At 34.1% G+C, this 13619-nt stretch overlaps 1 protein-coding gene across 1 annotated transcript in view; it reads left to right on the top strand.

Annotated features, from left to right (window-relative positions):
* LOC110024831 (nuclear transport factor 2-like) overlaps positions 1 to 5058 on the top strand; it is a 23036-nt gene extending 17978 nt beyond the window's left edge. Inside the window, exon 2 of the mRNA XM_020725003.1 lies at positions 4713 to 5058. Within this exon, the coding sequence (XP_020580662.1) occupies positions 4713 to 4787 (75 nt within the window). The 3' untranslated portion in view covers positions 4788 to 5058. The remainder of the gene's footprint in view (positions 1 to 4712) is intronic.
* The last annotated feature ends 8561 nt before the right edge of the window (positions 5059 to 13619 follow it).

Below are 13619 nucleotides of genomic sequence, written 5' to 3' on the forward strand. Positions count from 1 at the left end.
ATATATCTTTTTTTAAAAAAGATTTATTTTACATATGATCGAATTTGATAATTTGAATTTTTAAAAATAACTCTAAATTTAATTATATTAAGAAATTAAATTTATTTGAAAAAACGACCTTACATATGGTCTTTGTAAGTGATGTAACCAAGATCACTTATGCCCTTAGCAGTCATATGAGCATGATTATTATGTAATAATTTGTATTGTTCAACAGGATATACTCGTGAATAATTTTCAGTAACACATTACAACTATGGATTGATCAAACATCTAAAGGATATTTGCTATTGAATTGTTGATTTTCTTTAAAACTATATCAAAAAGATATGCCAAAAAAGATATGCCAGGTCCACTCATAGAGGGTGATATGAGGATATAAATGCATGAGGTTAAAGTTAGGAATTAACTCCTCGATAAATAAAGCATTCTTAATATGGAATGCCATATATTCTAGGCTTATGACTATTATGTAGGCATACTAGGACATATTCATAAAGCCAACGAAGATTAAACTTTTAAGATGCAAAATTTGCATAAAAATGTCTTTGATAAGTTTTCATAATACGATATGCATACATATGATATAAACGCATTACAACATATGCATATGATTGCGGCAACCTGAAATTCTTAAGCCTACAAAAAACTTGCTCGCACTCCTCTTTCTAGACGAAGCGCTTTGTCATCCTTAGAACTTTAAAGAAGGCTTGCACACCTGTCACCAGACAGTGATAAAACGAATTTAAGTTGCAATTCGACCCGTCTGTTGTTGTATTGTTGTTGTGAGGTGACAATATGTCTATAAGTGTTTTGACTTTCTCTAGATTGACTTTGATACCTTCACCCTCTGGAATAAGAAGACAACCTAAAAATGTTCCTGTTCCTGCATCGAATGTATATTTGAGTAGATTTAACTCATATTGTACTTATTAAGATTTTTTATATCTTGTTTTAGAGATTTGATTGTAAGTAAAACATCATTGACATAGACATCAATATTTCTTTTTGTGATTATTGATGATTACATTTATCATTTGTTGATAAGTAACGCCAACATTCCGAGTTCAAAGAGCATTACAATATAGAAATAAACTCATCCCTAGTAATGTTTGTCATTTTCTCAGCATCTGTCAGAGCTTTTTGATTTGGTGGTAAACGAAAAATATCCAAGAAATTATTGATTGATTAGCTGATTGCAGAGTCAATAAGTTCATTAATACATGGTAATGAGCTGTTATCATTTGAGTAAGTCGAGTTCAAATTTGTGAAATTGATGTCTATTCATCACTTCTCATTTGACTTCGACATTATCACAACATTAGCAATCCAATCTGGGTATTGTACCTCTCTATTATGGTCAATGTCTAACAATTTTTATACTTGGCAAATGGGCTCTACGATAGTAATAGAGACTGATTGCATTATCTGCTTTACCTACTAAGCTCTGAGGTTGACTTTCAATCTATCAAAAATGACATCAATTTCGACATCTGATATTTCCTTTATTGATCAGACGATCACATTGCAATACTCTCGCAGGATGGAGACCAACTAATCTTTGAATCCTACAAAACAAATAATGCTATGTCGAAAAGTTTACCCGACTCATCCTTAGTAACAAAGACTTCTATGACTTCGGTCGTCTCTAGAACATTCGCTTGCTAAACTTTTAGCTTTAATATCTCCTCTCATAAATCATTTACTATTTTTAGATAACAGGTATGTGACAGCTCCAAGTCACCAATTTACCATCGTTTGAGTATTTGATGGCAATATGGTACGCTGTGATTACCACCTTGAAGGTGTTGAGGAGTAGATGACTGAAGATGGCCTTTTAAGTCTTTAGAGAATCGACTACAACGTAGTCTACCATTTTTGTGGATTGCTTGTCTTTATCCCTTTAAATGATGGGTAATGCTATGACTCCCATAGCTTCTTTCCTCTTTACCACATAGGGCTTGAAATAGAGGACAAATGTGGAAAATTAAGGTCTATCTTTTCAAAAATAGTTTTGAGAAGATTATTGATAGAACTCATGGTATGAATAAGGATATTGCCTATTTTATAATTTTTAATCAGTGTCATGATAATTATTGCATTTTTGTAAGGATTTCTCTTAACAGACAAGTCTTCATCGATGAAAATGAAGGGTGGATGATTCATGATTTGGCTGTGAGACAAAGTCGCCAAGCACAATTCTCATGAGTAAAGCCTCTTTAGGCTAGTCTAGCAGGATGCATCCACTTTGTCCCCACTGAAAATAGCTGGAACAATGCCTGTGATATTGGTCACATGAGCCCAAACTAGCTTGCGAGCTTCCTCGATAGGTGCCTTTTCTTGTCTCAAAGTTGACTCACCTGACACGATAGACTTACTTTGTTTCCCAGCTTTAACTAATTATTCAATTAAACTTTGGAGGTGTTGACACTCCTCAGTGTTATGACTGTGTTCACAATGTTACACAATATTTCCGTGGATCTTGCAGGTATCTTCAAGGCTTCATAGGCATGGATTTCCGAAAATGTTCTTTATTTTGAATGACCTCCACTATTTTGGCCATTGAGACTATAGGAGATTTTGAGTGGGTAATTGGTGAGTGTGTGGCAGTGACCTCTGGCCAATATACCCTCCTCTCATGATATTGAAGTCGTCATTCTATGGGAAAAACTTACCTCTTGAATATGTCATTTTCTTGAAGGGATGCGGTCGACACTCTTCGAAATCTGACGTTCTTGTAGGTTGCACAAGGCAACTTGCATCCTTATCAATTTGGCTGAAGTTTATCTTCAACAGACATGACTTAGGAACGAAAATTATACTTTTCTGTGAAAAATATGGTTGTTGGACAGCTCCAACATCTTTGCTAAGGTTCAGGATCATTGTAGCTTGAGGATCATCGCAGCTTGAGTGCATAATGAAAGGAACCTTCTCTTAACCCTTGGGATAATGTGGTGTGGGCTATTGTAGCTTGATGTCTTGAACCTCCAACATTTTCCTCTGAAAACGAGTAATAAAAGCCCAAAGTCCCTTAGTTTATTTCGAATTCTTAACAGAGCTTGCAAATTATTTTAGTCTCTGTACACAAGCGAATTACATTATGAACATGCAATTGAAGTCCTTATAAGTTGTGGCACTCCTAGCAACAGGTTACACCATCTTTATGTTGATTCCTTCAAATTCATGAAGAAAAAATGATATTTCAATGTGTCATTTACTCTTAGTAAGTAGGCAATGACTTGAAAGAGGCTCTGTTGTCAGAGGATTTGATTACCTTCGATACGATTCAGATCCTTGAATTGTTCAAGCGCATTCACTTTAGTGATCTCTCAAAAAGTGTTCTCCAATGGATAAGGTCGAGTTTTAATTTCCTCCCTCTTCTCTCATACTTCGACTGTGCTGAGCCAACATTATTAGGATAGTATGTATCATCCTTGTCTTCCATTACAAGTGACGGGGTCCTTGTGACTTTGGCGGCGAGGTCTCTTCTCCGGCGGAGTACTCTTCTCCGTCGTACAGGAGCTTCTAGATAAGGTGGGAGTGCAATCTCTTTGATGCTTGTGCTAATGCTTCTCTCATCATTTTTGTCATTCGTTTTTTCAATTCATTAATCTACTGCATCACAAACTCTCTCGTTTTTTCAATTCATTAATCTACTGCATCACAAACTCTCTGGTATAGATAGTGCATTTGGCAACCTACCTTGAAGAATGTTCTTGATCTTTTTTAGAGAAATGTAGAACTTTACATTCTTCCCTATTCGCTCTCTTTAAGCATTGCTTGAGACTGGCAGCGGAAGGAAAGGGTATGAGGTTTTTTTAGCATTTTCTTAAAAAGCTGACTTTGTCTAATATTAAAATGTTCATCCCTTGGCTGACTTCACATTGTAGTGCTTTACTTCAAATCTTTTTATTCTCAAGTCCATTTTCATAATTTCAAAGAAAAAATGCAATCATCCTTGAAAACCTGAATGACAACTACAAGCAAACTTTATGTAAAGTTTAAGCGCAGCAGTTAGGAAGATCTATTTGTAACTATCGTTTCTATTTAATAAATGATAGTAGGGAGTTGGTGGTAACTTCAGTGCTTCAAACAGATGATTGGAATCCCACTGAATCTTAGAACTTCAAAAATCATGGTATATACATTTGAACAGAGGGCTATTAGCTCATTGCAGGTGTAGTTCGTTGTTTCAGCTTCATATTATTTACCGTGTGGTAATTATTCTTCGTTATTTTTTCATTGTGAAGCATTTCATTAATATTTTTCTGCTTATTGTTCAAAATTTATATTTTGCTCTAAATAATATATTCCTATTTCGGATGATCTGCCTTTATTATTTTACCGAAATAGATATTTATTATTGCTTATTGAGAAGTAAATAATGGGAGATTGCATTGAAATCACATCTATTTCTGTTGTAATATGAATTATTTTTATCGATTCACTTCGTCACAATCAAATTGATGGTTTGAATGAATGGAGTTCATTTTGTGCTTTACTGTCATGTGTTTCCATTTCTAATCTTGTTTAGTCCCATTTTTTTTATTAATGGTTGCACATTCTTAAATTGTTTTTTTTTCCTTCGTCTCCAATGGTTTTTATCCCTCATTAATGTAATATATTCATTGGGAATTTTTAAGCTTTTTGAATTGCTCATTTGCTTTACTGGTTGGTTGAACTGAAAATACTGATGTTGTTTTTATTGACAGATGTTCCACTTGTTCCCAACAGCACAGGGGAGCTTCTTTGTGCTGAATGACATTTTCAGATTGAATTATGCATAAAGCAAACTTTGCTTGCTGAATCTGGAAGGGTAACTTGTCTGGCCGGAGTGCTAAAAACTATAAATAATCTGTGATTCTGGATTTACCATGTAAGTGTTGAGTCTGTTACATATCTTTTATGGGGCGTTTATTTTTTGTGTCCTAGTTTTAGACCAACTGTTCTTTGGCAAATTGTGTTTGCCTCATGTTCTTGCACTTCACAGATTTAAACTTTGGCATGCATGTTACTCTGTTTGCAAATTGTCTGATTTTATTTTCAATTGAGATTTCATACTTCCTTTTTATTTTCTTATGAATGTAAGATCTAATTTGATGGGCCTTAAAGCTGTACTAGTCATTTTAAGCATTAATGCATGACTTAAAGTTAGATTTTTTATTTTTTATTTTTTTTTAAATGTTTTGATTTTCAAATGCATGGATTACAAATTGTCTTTGATGCTATTATATTTAATGGCATGCATGATTTTAAGATTTTTTAAAGACTAGTTAATAACAAGTTAAATACAGTAGAAATTTTATAATTGAAGACTTCGATTATATGAGCAAAAATATGGTTTCAAAGCTTAGTGATGTCCTAATGATTAGGAAATAAGTGGTTGGGTTGATAATATATGACATACTTTATGATTTTGATTGGCTTCTATAAATTTTTTAATCTTATGCTTTTCTATGTCTCTATGATGCATGACCATATTATTCTAAAAATTGATAATAGTTAAAGGAAAGTGCTTTTACTCATATACATTGCACCATCAACTATGTCAATAAACAATTGCTATTTCAAGTAGATCAATTGTTTTTAAAAACTCTTATTCTATACACAATTAGTTTAAATTTATTACAAGTGGTAGCTATTCATTCAATTGTGTAGCTGAATGATGGGGACATTTGACGAATTTTATTTGTTAAAGGTCCCCTCAATGTGTAATGCAAAAATGAATAAATTATTTAGGGTACGCTGAAATAATTTTATTCGCATTTGAAATGTGTAATAGTTTTGTTTAATATAATTTATGCTAATTGTCGGTTTAATTGGAGTACGCATATCGATGGGCCTAGCTCGCTGTACTAGTGAGAAGACAACGCCTTGATAAAAAGTATTAGGCATTCTTTTTGTGCGTAGGGCTATTAATGATCCGATTTCGAGTTGAGTTGGGGTCGGCTTAAAATTGGCTCAAAAAAATTCGATTCAAAATTTTGGCTCATTTATTTCGATCAGATCTTGATCTGAGCCAAAATTCGAAACAATTTTTGAGTGATTAGCGATCTTTGAGCTAGATTTTCTAAATTTATAGCCATAACGTCACTAGGGTTACTAACATTTTGATTTTGAGCCGAGCTAAGGCCGGTTCAAAATCAGCTCGAAAAAAATTCAATCTGAAATTTTGGCTCGCAGCTCGGCTCATTTATTTTGATCTTATCTCGGTTCGAGCCAAATTTTGAATCAATTTCAAATGATTAATGATCTTTGAGCTAAATTCACATCCTTATTTGTTCCTAATAATTTTCTTCTTTACGAGCGCTACATCCTCGTGAAATAAAAATAAACAAAAGCATTTGGTTATTTGATGAAATATATGGCTATTAATGTTAATGTTGACTTGATTGTCTCTGCATAAATCAAATGCTGCCTAATAAAAAAATGAAGTTCCGCCAAAAAAAAACATCATTATCTATATCATTTCATATAGCCAGAAGATTTTGTCTTGTCTTTTTGAGTTTTTTAGGCCACCTCCAATAAAGAAACACAATCTAATGGTGGACTTGTATTCTGAGCTCATGTTCCCATCTTATTACACATTAATCTATTTACAAGAGATTATTTTTAGCGTACTCAAGAATATGTAGAACATCATCCAAATGCTTTTAACTTTATGTTGTAGGTTCTGACTGGAATTCCAAGGGTTAATGGATTGGCAAGCTTAGTAGATATTCAATTGATCATTTTTCTTACTGGCATTCAATATCGTGACAGGTTGTCAAGTTTTTTTTATTCTTATTTTTTATTTTTGTGTATTTTTGTGTACGCACGCCTGTTTTACCAAAGGTGATTTGATTTTTCGTAAGGCTATTACTAGAATTGCAACATAAAACATTAATCTCTTCGAAGAGATTAATAAAATGTTTACTCTATGAGAGATGCTTTTTTTTTTCTTTGGGGCTATAAATAATGTAAAAAAAATTTATTGTTCCCATTAAATACTTTAAAATAATATATTTTTTATCCTAATTTGTCTGTGGACTAAGCTTACCCAATAAAAGCTTTAGAGTAGAAATATTAGAATTAGGAATAGAGAGAAGATTCTGCAGAAAATAATTGCTCTATAATGCCTAGAGATCTATCCATTTTCCTGTAATGAGTAACCTGATGTTGAAAAATTCATACTTTACAACACTATAAATAATATTATTATTCACATGGATCCCAAGAGATATTCTTTCATTATTATTTTCTTTTATTGTGTGTTAAAATATTCTTCTAATAATGTGTTGCCTTAAATATCGTTTCCTTCATTTCTCTAGTGGCAAATTTTTCTGGTAATACCTGACATTCACGTGATTTGCCCTATTTCTTATCATGCCTTTTTCATACTATTTTACTTTATTTATCATGATTTTATGATTGTCGAAGGTTCTTGGTGCTATTTTACAAGTTATGTGTTAGTCACGCAAAATGGAGTTAAAACGTGTGATTTAGGGTCCGTTTGGCACAGCTTATCCCAGCATTCGACATTTTCATAACGTCGCAGAGCCGTTTGGTTAGTGAGTTGGGGTCGGCGGTTGGTAAATGCGCGTATCGTTTTACGTTATAACCCAAATGATTTACGACCTCTCCCTTTACCCCCGCGTTCCTCATTCCATCGCAACTTATTACTCATGAGCCCTCGATCCCGTATCCGTTCGGCAATGTCGCGTCGAAGAGGGGATGGGTCGATGGCTTGGGCACGGTTTCGAGCGTGAGGGATCGCGAGAGATGAGGGAAGGGCTCACCGGCACGAGGAGAGGAGGCGACAATAGAGTGGTCGCAGGCGAGGACCGCTGGTCGGCAGCTTGGAGCAAAATCCCAGAGTCGGCTAACGTTTTCGTGAAAACGAGGGTGACGGTTGTCTTGCGTCCGATCGATAGATAGAGGAGAGAGGGTATGCGATGATTTTATAAGGATGATAATAATAATACTATTATTAAAATAATAATAATAATAACAGTTATTATTCAATTAATCATCAATCTGCTCATTTTTAGCTTGTACACCCTCACAGTGAAGTGGATGTCATCCTGACTAAAATCGACATTCTGGACGCATTCGTGCAGTCTATTTCGTCATCCGGGGTCATTTAGACCACTTTTTTAGCGATCGAGCTTCTGTTTTATTTACTATTTTGCTCATGCAGTTTTATTGCAAACAATTTCACTAAACAAGGGCAAAATGATCATATATCCAGCAACAACTGCCAATGAGCTGTTCTGCATAAGCTCTCTCAAACAATAAGACAGTTTATCTTGATAATCTACAGATTATCAAATTATCAAGATAATTTGCTTATCAACAGATTATTAATAATCTACAGCTGCCTCAAACAGACTCTTAGTATTGTCTGGCGTAGTCACGCCTGCTTTGGGTGTAACCACGCTTGATCTAGGTTTTGACCTCCGAGCTGGGGTCTGGCGTGACCACACCAACGACATCCAATACTCATATTTTGCGCGATTTCATGCATATTTTGAACCTATCGACAGATTTGGAGAGTTTGGATCCTTAATGTAAAACCTAAATATCAATATGTATGTGTCATGAGGGAAGGTCTTCATGGCCTCTTGGAGGCTTGGACAAAAGTTTTGCATTGGGGAGTCATTGGAGGCTGTTGGAGGCAAGATTCAGAAAGAATTCGTGAGCTTTCCTCAAGGTTTTCTTCCTCCTTTGGTGGAAACCTTGTAGGGTGAGAGTTTCTTTTGTTTTGTGAGTTGTGAGAGCTTGTATGAGAGGAGAGATTGCTACAAGTGTGGAGAAGACAAGTTATTAAAAGTTTTACATGTTTATGTTTCTTTCAATGAAATCCTACATAGTTTTCCTCTCTATGGTTTTCTCTACGATGCGTGCTTGATTTCATTCTTCGTGTATTTGTGATTTAGAGGCAGTGAATTTAATCGTGATTTTTCCTTATTGTTTTTTCGTTAGCATTTTCTCGTGCTTTCATGGCCTATGTTGTTGGATAGCATATACTAGTCTGACAAACTAGGATGTTAATATGTTTTGTGAAGTTAGGAACTTTAACCGTTTCATTGTGGAAACAAACAATTAATCACAGAATTCTGAGAGGATAAACATATTCTAGTGGAAATCTGCAATCATTCCAGGGGATCAAAACAGTTATACGGAATGTCATGGATTGAATAAGCCTTCACTTCATGGATTTTAAGCTTCTTTTGACGTGAACATAGGCATAAGAAGTACTATATCTCCGGTTGACAACAATTATGTTGAACATTTTAGAAAATCACAATCACAACTATCCTCGAATTACAAACGCACGAGCCTTATCAATCTTGAAGAAACTCACAAAATTTTTCTAATGTTTTTGTTTTCTGTTGCCTTTCATTTCCTCTATTTTTGCTAGAATCTTAGGACTTAAACCATCTTTGCAATCACACCAAGTTAGGTTCACTAAATTAGTAGGATAGAGATTTTAAAAAATTGTTGCTTTACTTGTGAGATCGATACACGGACTCTTAAATCGCATACTACTTGACACGTGCATTTGTATTGTTTGACCGACTTACTTTGCGGAAGTTTCAGCGTGTCATATTTTTAGCGTCATTATCAGGGAAATGCGTTAATGATTATTTCTGATTTTAAGAGAATTTTGGTTGAAAAATTTAGGATCTAGGTTTGACAATTTTGTTATTTTTATCTGTATTTTGTTTTCTGTTTTATTTTGTTCTTGTGTTTATATATTTTCTGGAAAAATATAAAAAAATAATATTTCAACACTTCAAAATAAAAAACCCCCATGAAAATTATTTTATATCTTTTGAGGAGTACAACACATTCATGGCTAGCCTTCGCAATCTTTACCCCCCTGACATAGGAGTTAATTTTGATCACCACTCTTCCAATACCTACAACCCCAATTGAACTACTTAACCTAACTCTAATTGGAATATTAATGACATTAGTATAGAAATTTAACATTGGGGGAGAACTCAAACCAACCTTGTAGAAAACTGGAATAATTGGAGTAGGGACCACATTTGTCAAACTCAATCTTGGGATGTCACCTCAAAAGCCTAATTTAGGGAGAATAACCTATCATTAGAAGAATTATTAGTATATTTGAGGAATTTATTAAACATCAACACCCAAAATTGGTCGACCCACCTAAGCTTCGATTGGAACAATAAAAACCCTAAGAGTAGACAACCAACAATGGAGAGGACCCAAGTCAATCCAATAGGAAGTTGGAATAACTAGGATAGTGATTACCTTGAAGGAAATAAGTATTTGGAGGAATAAATAATAAAAATGGGGAAGAAGTTACAAAGCCAAGTTGATGCCCTTAGAAACATAGAAAATCAAGTCGGACAATTAACTAACCTATTAAACAATGAACCCACCCAAGAGATGTCAGGGGTTGTGGAGAGCTATATCTTTGAATATGAAGAGTTGGTCTCTGAAGAACAGACTGAGTTGGATGATCTTTGTTTAACAATGATTGAGAAAGAATTTGCTCTTCTTTTTAAGGCACCCTCTTGTACTGTGAGGGAGATAGTTAAGTATATAGTATCACCCATAGGAGTGTTCCAAGGGGAAGAGTTGGAACATTATCTTAGGCAGGAGAGTGACTTAGTAGAATTAGATCAAGAACCTGAAAAACTTAAGGAGAACCCAACCCAAAATTTAAAAGACCTTGAATTATCTTATAGGAACCTATTTCTTACAATTTGTGAGGAGAAAACTGATCTGCAAATAGGAAAATTAATTGGGAGAACTTTGAAATTAGAAAATACTTTTTGGAATAATCATATGAATAAACCCCCTACATACCCTCTAGAAGACTGCTATGGAACTGAGAGAAAAGTTTCAAGAAAATTAAGTGTGTGTTTGTTTCGGCTGTGACTGTAAAAAAGTTCAATTTAGACACTGTTATTGAAAATATGTTGTTCATAAGATGGTGTTTCAGAAACAGTTAGTCTGTTTGAAAAACACAATTCAGAAAGTGTTGTCAGTTACCCCTCAGTATATAAACACAGTTAAACTCAATGACAATTTATTAAGGTATTTTCACTCACAACACCATAAAGGAATTTAAGTTTGACATAATATATTCAACATAAACCGCTTCCAGTGAAACATGCAGCTTGCTTAACAATAAAATCTAAAGTAGTCTAGCTTTTCTTCCCAAATATATCAGCATCACCAAAACAAATGAAATGTCAACAACAATAACAAAAATGTTATGATCACGAAATCAAACAAGAGCAATGTCTTCACAAGAAATTTCAAGTCTTTGAGATTAATCTTCATCGTATCGCCATATGCATTCATTTTTTCATCACCTCGCTCCGCTATTGCATCCTTCCGTTCATCCACCAGCTAGAAAAATTTGTTTTCTCCTTTCGTTAAATTTTTTCGAACATCTGAAAAATTTTCGTCCAGCTTTGTCATATTTCCGTGCCATAAAGACAATGCGTAATAGGTTGATATCACAAAATATCGAAACTTAATCCCCCTTAGAGCTTGTTGAATTGCTCGAGCTCGTTTTCGATAGTATAATCTTGTACATTAATAATTCACACATAAATAATGAAAGTATGGTAATGAATAAGTAAAAAGAAAATTCAACAAAATGCATAATGAGATCTCAGAGGAGAATTGACATACATTCCCCACAGTTTCTATGTATTTACATATGTACTACTGAATTCCCTTGCTTATATAACTACATGACTTCATGTAAGTTTTCAAAATTATAATGGAATTCGATCAACTTTCTTGCAGGATATGTTACTTCCTTATTATCTTTGCCTGCTTATAGAACTATTATAGGCAAAGCCAATTTTGTTATGTGTCAAAGGAAACAAAGTAATAAATTAGCACGTTTCTAAATGGTTCAAGGAAAAAAAAAATTAATGCATATATCTTGAACTACTTTATGTAAATACATTAGTTGTGAGATATGTAGCACCAATATATCTGGTGTATATATTGTTCAGTTGTGAGAAATGTAAATACATGAGAAATATGCTGCTAAAATTATCTGAGATGTGATGCCATCACAGTTAGCAGGATGAAGATATTCCAGGCATAGCAAGTAATATGAAAGTAAAAGGACAGCAAAAGTAAAAGAAAATATTCTACACTGGAATATAAAAGACCATTTACACACATACCACCGAATTCTCCTTCAACATAAATCAATATTTTCATTCCATATTAAAACATTACCTTGCTGTGGCAAGTTAAAGAATGGAATTGTTCACAATGAATGAAAGTTGCACATATACCACAGTGAATGAAATTGTTCACTTATAATAAAAGTGAATGAAAAGCATCCTCCCAATTGCACACATACCACAGTGAAATAAACACTGGGAGGCAAAATAGATTCAGTGATTGAAATTGTTCATTTATCATAAATGAAAACCAAAATGCTGCACGCATACCACACAATTCAACAGATTGTTTCAGAAAATAAAACCCAAGAAAATGCATATACACATCCTGACTATTTGGTGCTTTCTCCAAAGTTCAACTCAGAGAACAACACGCCTCTTCTTCATCTTTTCTTTCTTTTTTTTTTCACCTACTAGGAATCAAACCTCCTCAAAAGGTAAGAGGCAAAATGCATCCAATGGTATAACAACACTCTTAGCTAATTGTGATTTGATAGAGTACAAAGTTATCTCAATGGATACTTCCAAGTTAGAAATATGCTAAAAACATGAAAGCAAGTGCATCTTTTGATTTCAAAATAGCATTTGTTATCTCCTATTTGAAAAGGCAGAATCTCTGTTTTGATATAATTAGCAATAATTCAAAAGATTTCATGAACTAGTGAAAGATATCTAGAGAAGATGTCACTAAAGGCTGAATTAAAATGTCAAAAACCCATTGTGTTTTTATCTGCTTCATCATATGTAACCAACTGCGCCATGCGCCATGTCGCAAGTTATATTTTTCTAATTTCCTTACATACCACACAATTCTTATGTAATTACATATCAAACACCAAAACTGTCATTGCCTTGCATCTCAAACTTCATTTTTTTTTAAGCTACAGGTAGATCGCTTCATCAGTGCTAGAAAATAACAGCAAAAGTAGAAGTGGGGAAGGAAAAAACTGTAGATAATTTGTGCTTGCAGCTCCTCAACACCCGCACATTTGCTGTTGTAGTTCAGGTGTTAGATATGCAAATACATTAGAATTGTGTGGCATGCATGGAGATCTTCCAAATATAAATTTATTATTGTAACACTGGATGAGTTCTGACTATTGGCTATATTAAAACATAAAGCTATGAATGTGACTTCTGTATGTAACTACGAAAGAATGAATTGCCACCATTTGTAGTTGATGCGGCCTCAATATAACTCCAGGTTTACTCCACTCTCTGGGACATAACACAAACACACATGTCGCTTTTGTAAATAGAGACTTTTGAGTCCAGGTTGTCGAACCCACAGGGAAATAAGGTAATTAAGTTTAGGAAGAGTTCTAGTCTATTAAATTTGCGCTTAGCTTGGAAATCAAATTGATTTAAAGTTTTGCTAACTAGTCCTAATTAATTTAAAACTACTCTTAAAGGGTTACTCCTATCGAATTCTACTATATT

The sequence above is a fragment of the Phalaenopsis equestris genome, unplaced genomic scaffold (genome assembly GCF_001263595.1).
Source record: "Phalaenopsis equestris unplaced genomic scaffold, ASM126359v1 Scaffold000276, whole genome shotgun sequence".
NCBI lineage: Eukaryota > Viridiplantae > Streptophyta > Magnoliopsida > Asparagales > Orchidaceae > Phalaenopsis > Phalaenopsis equestris.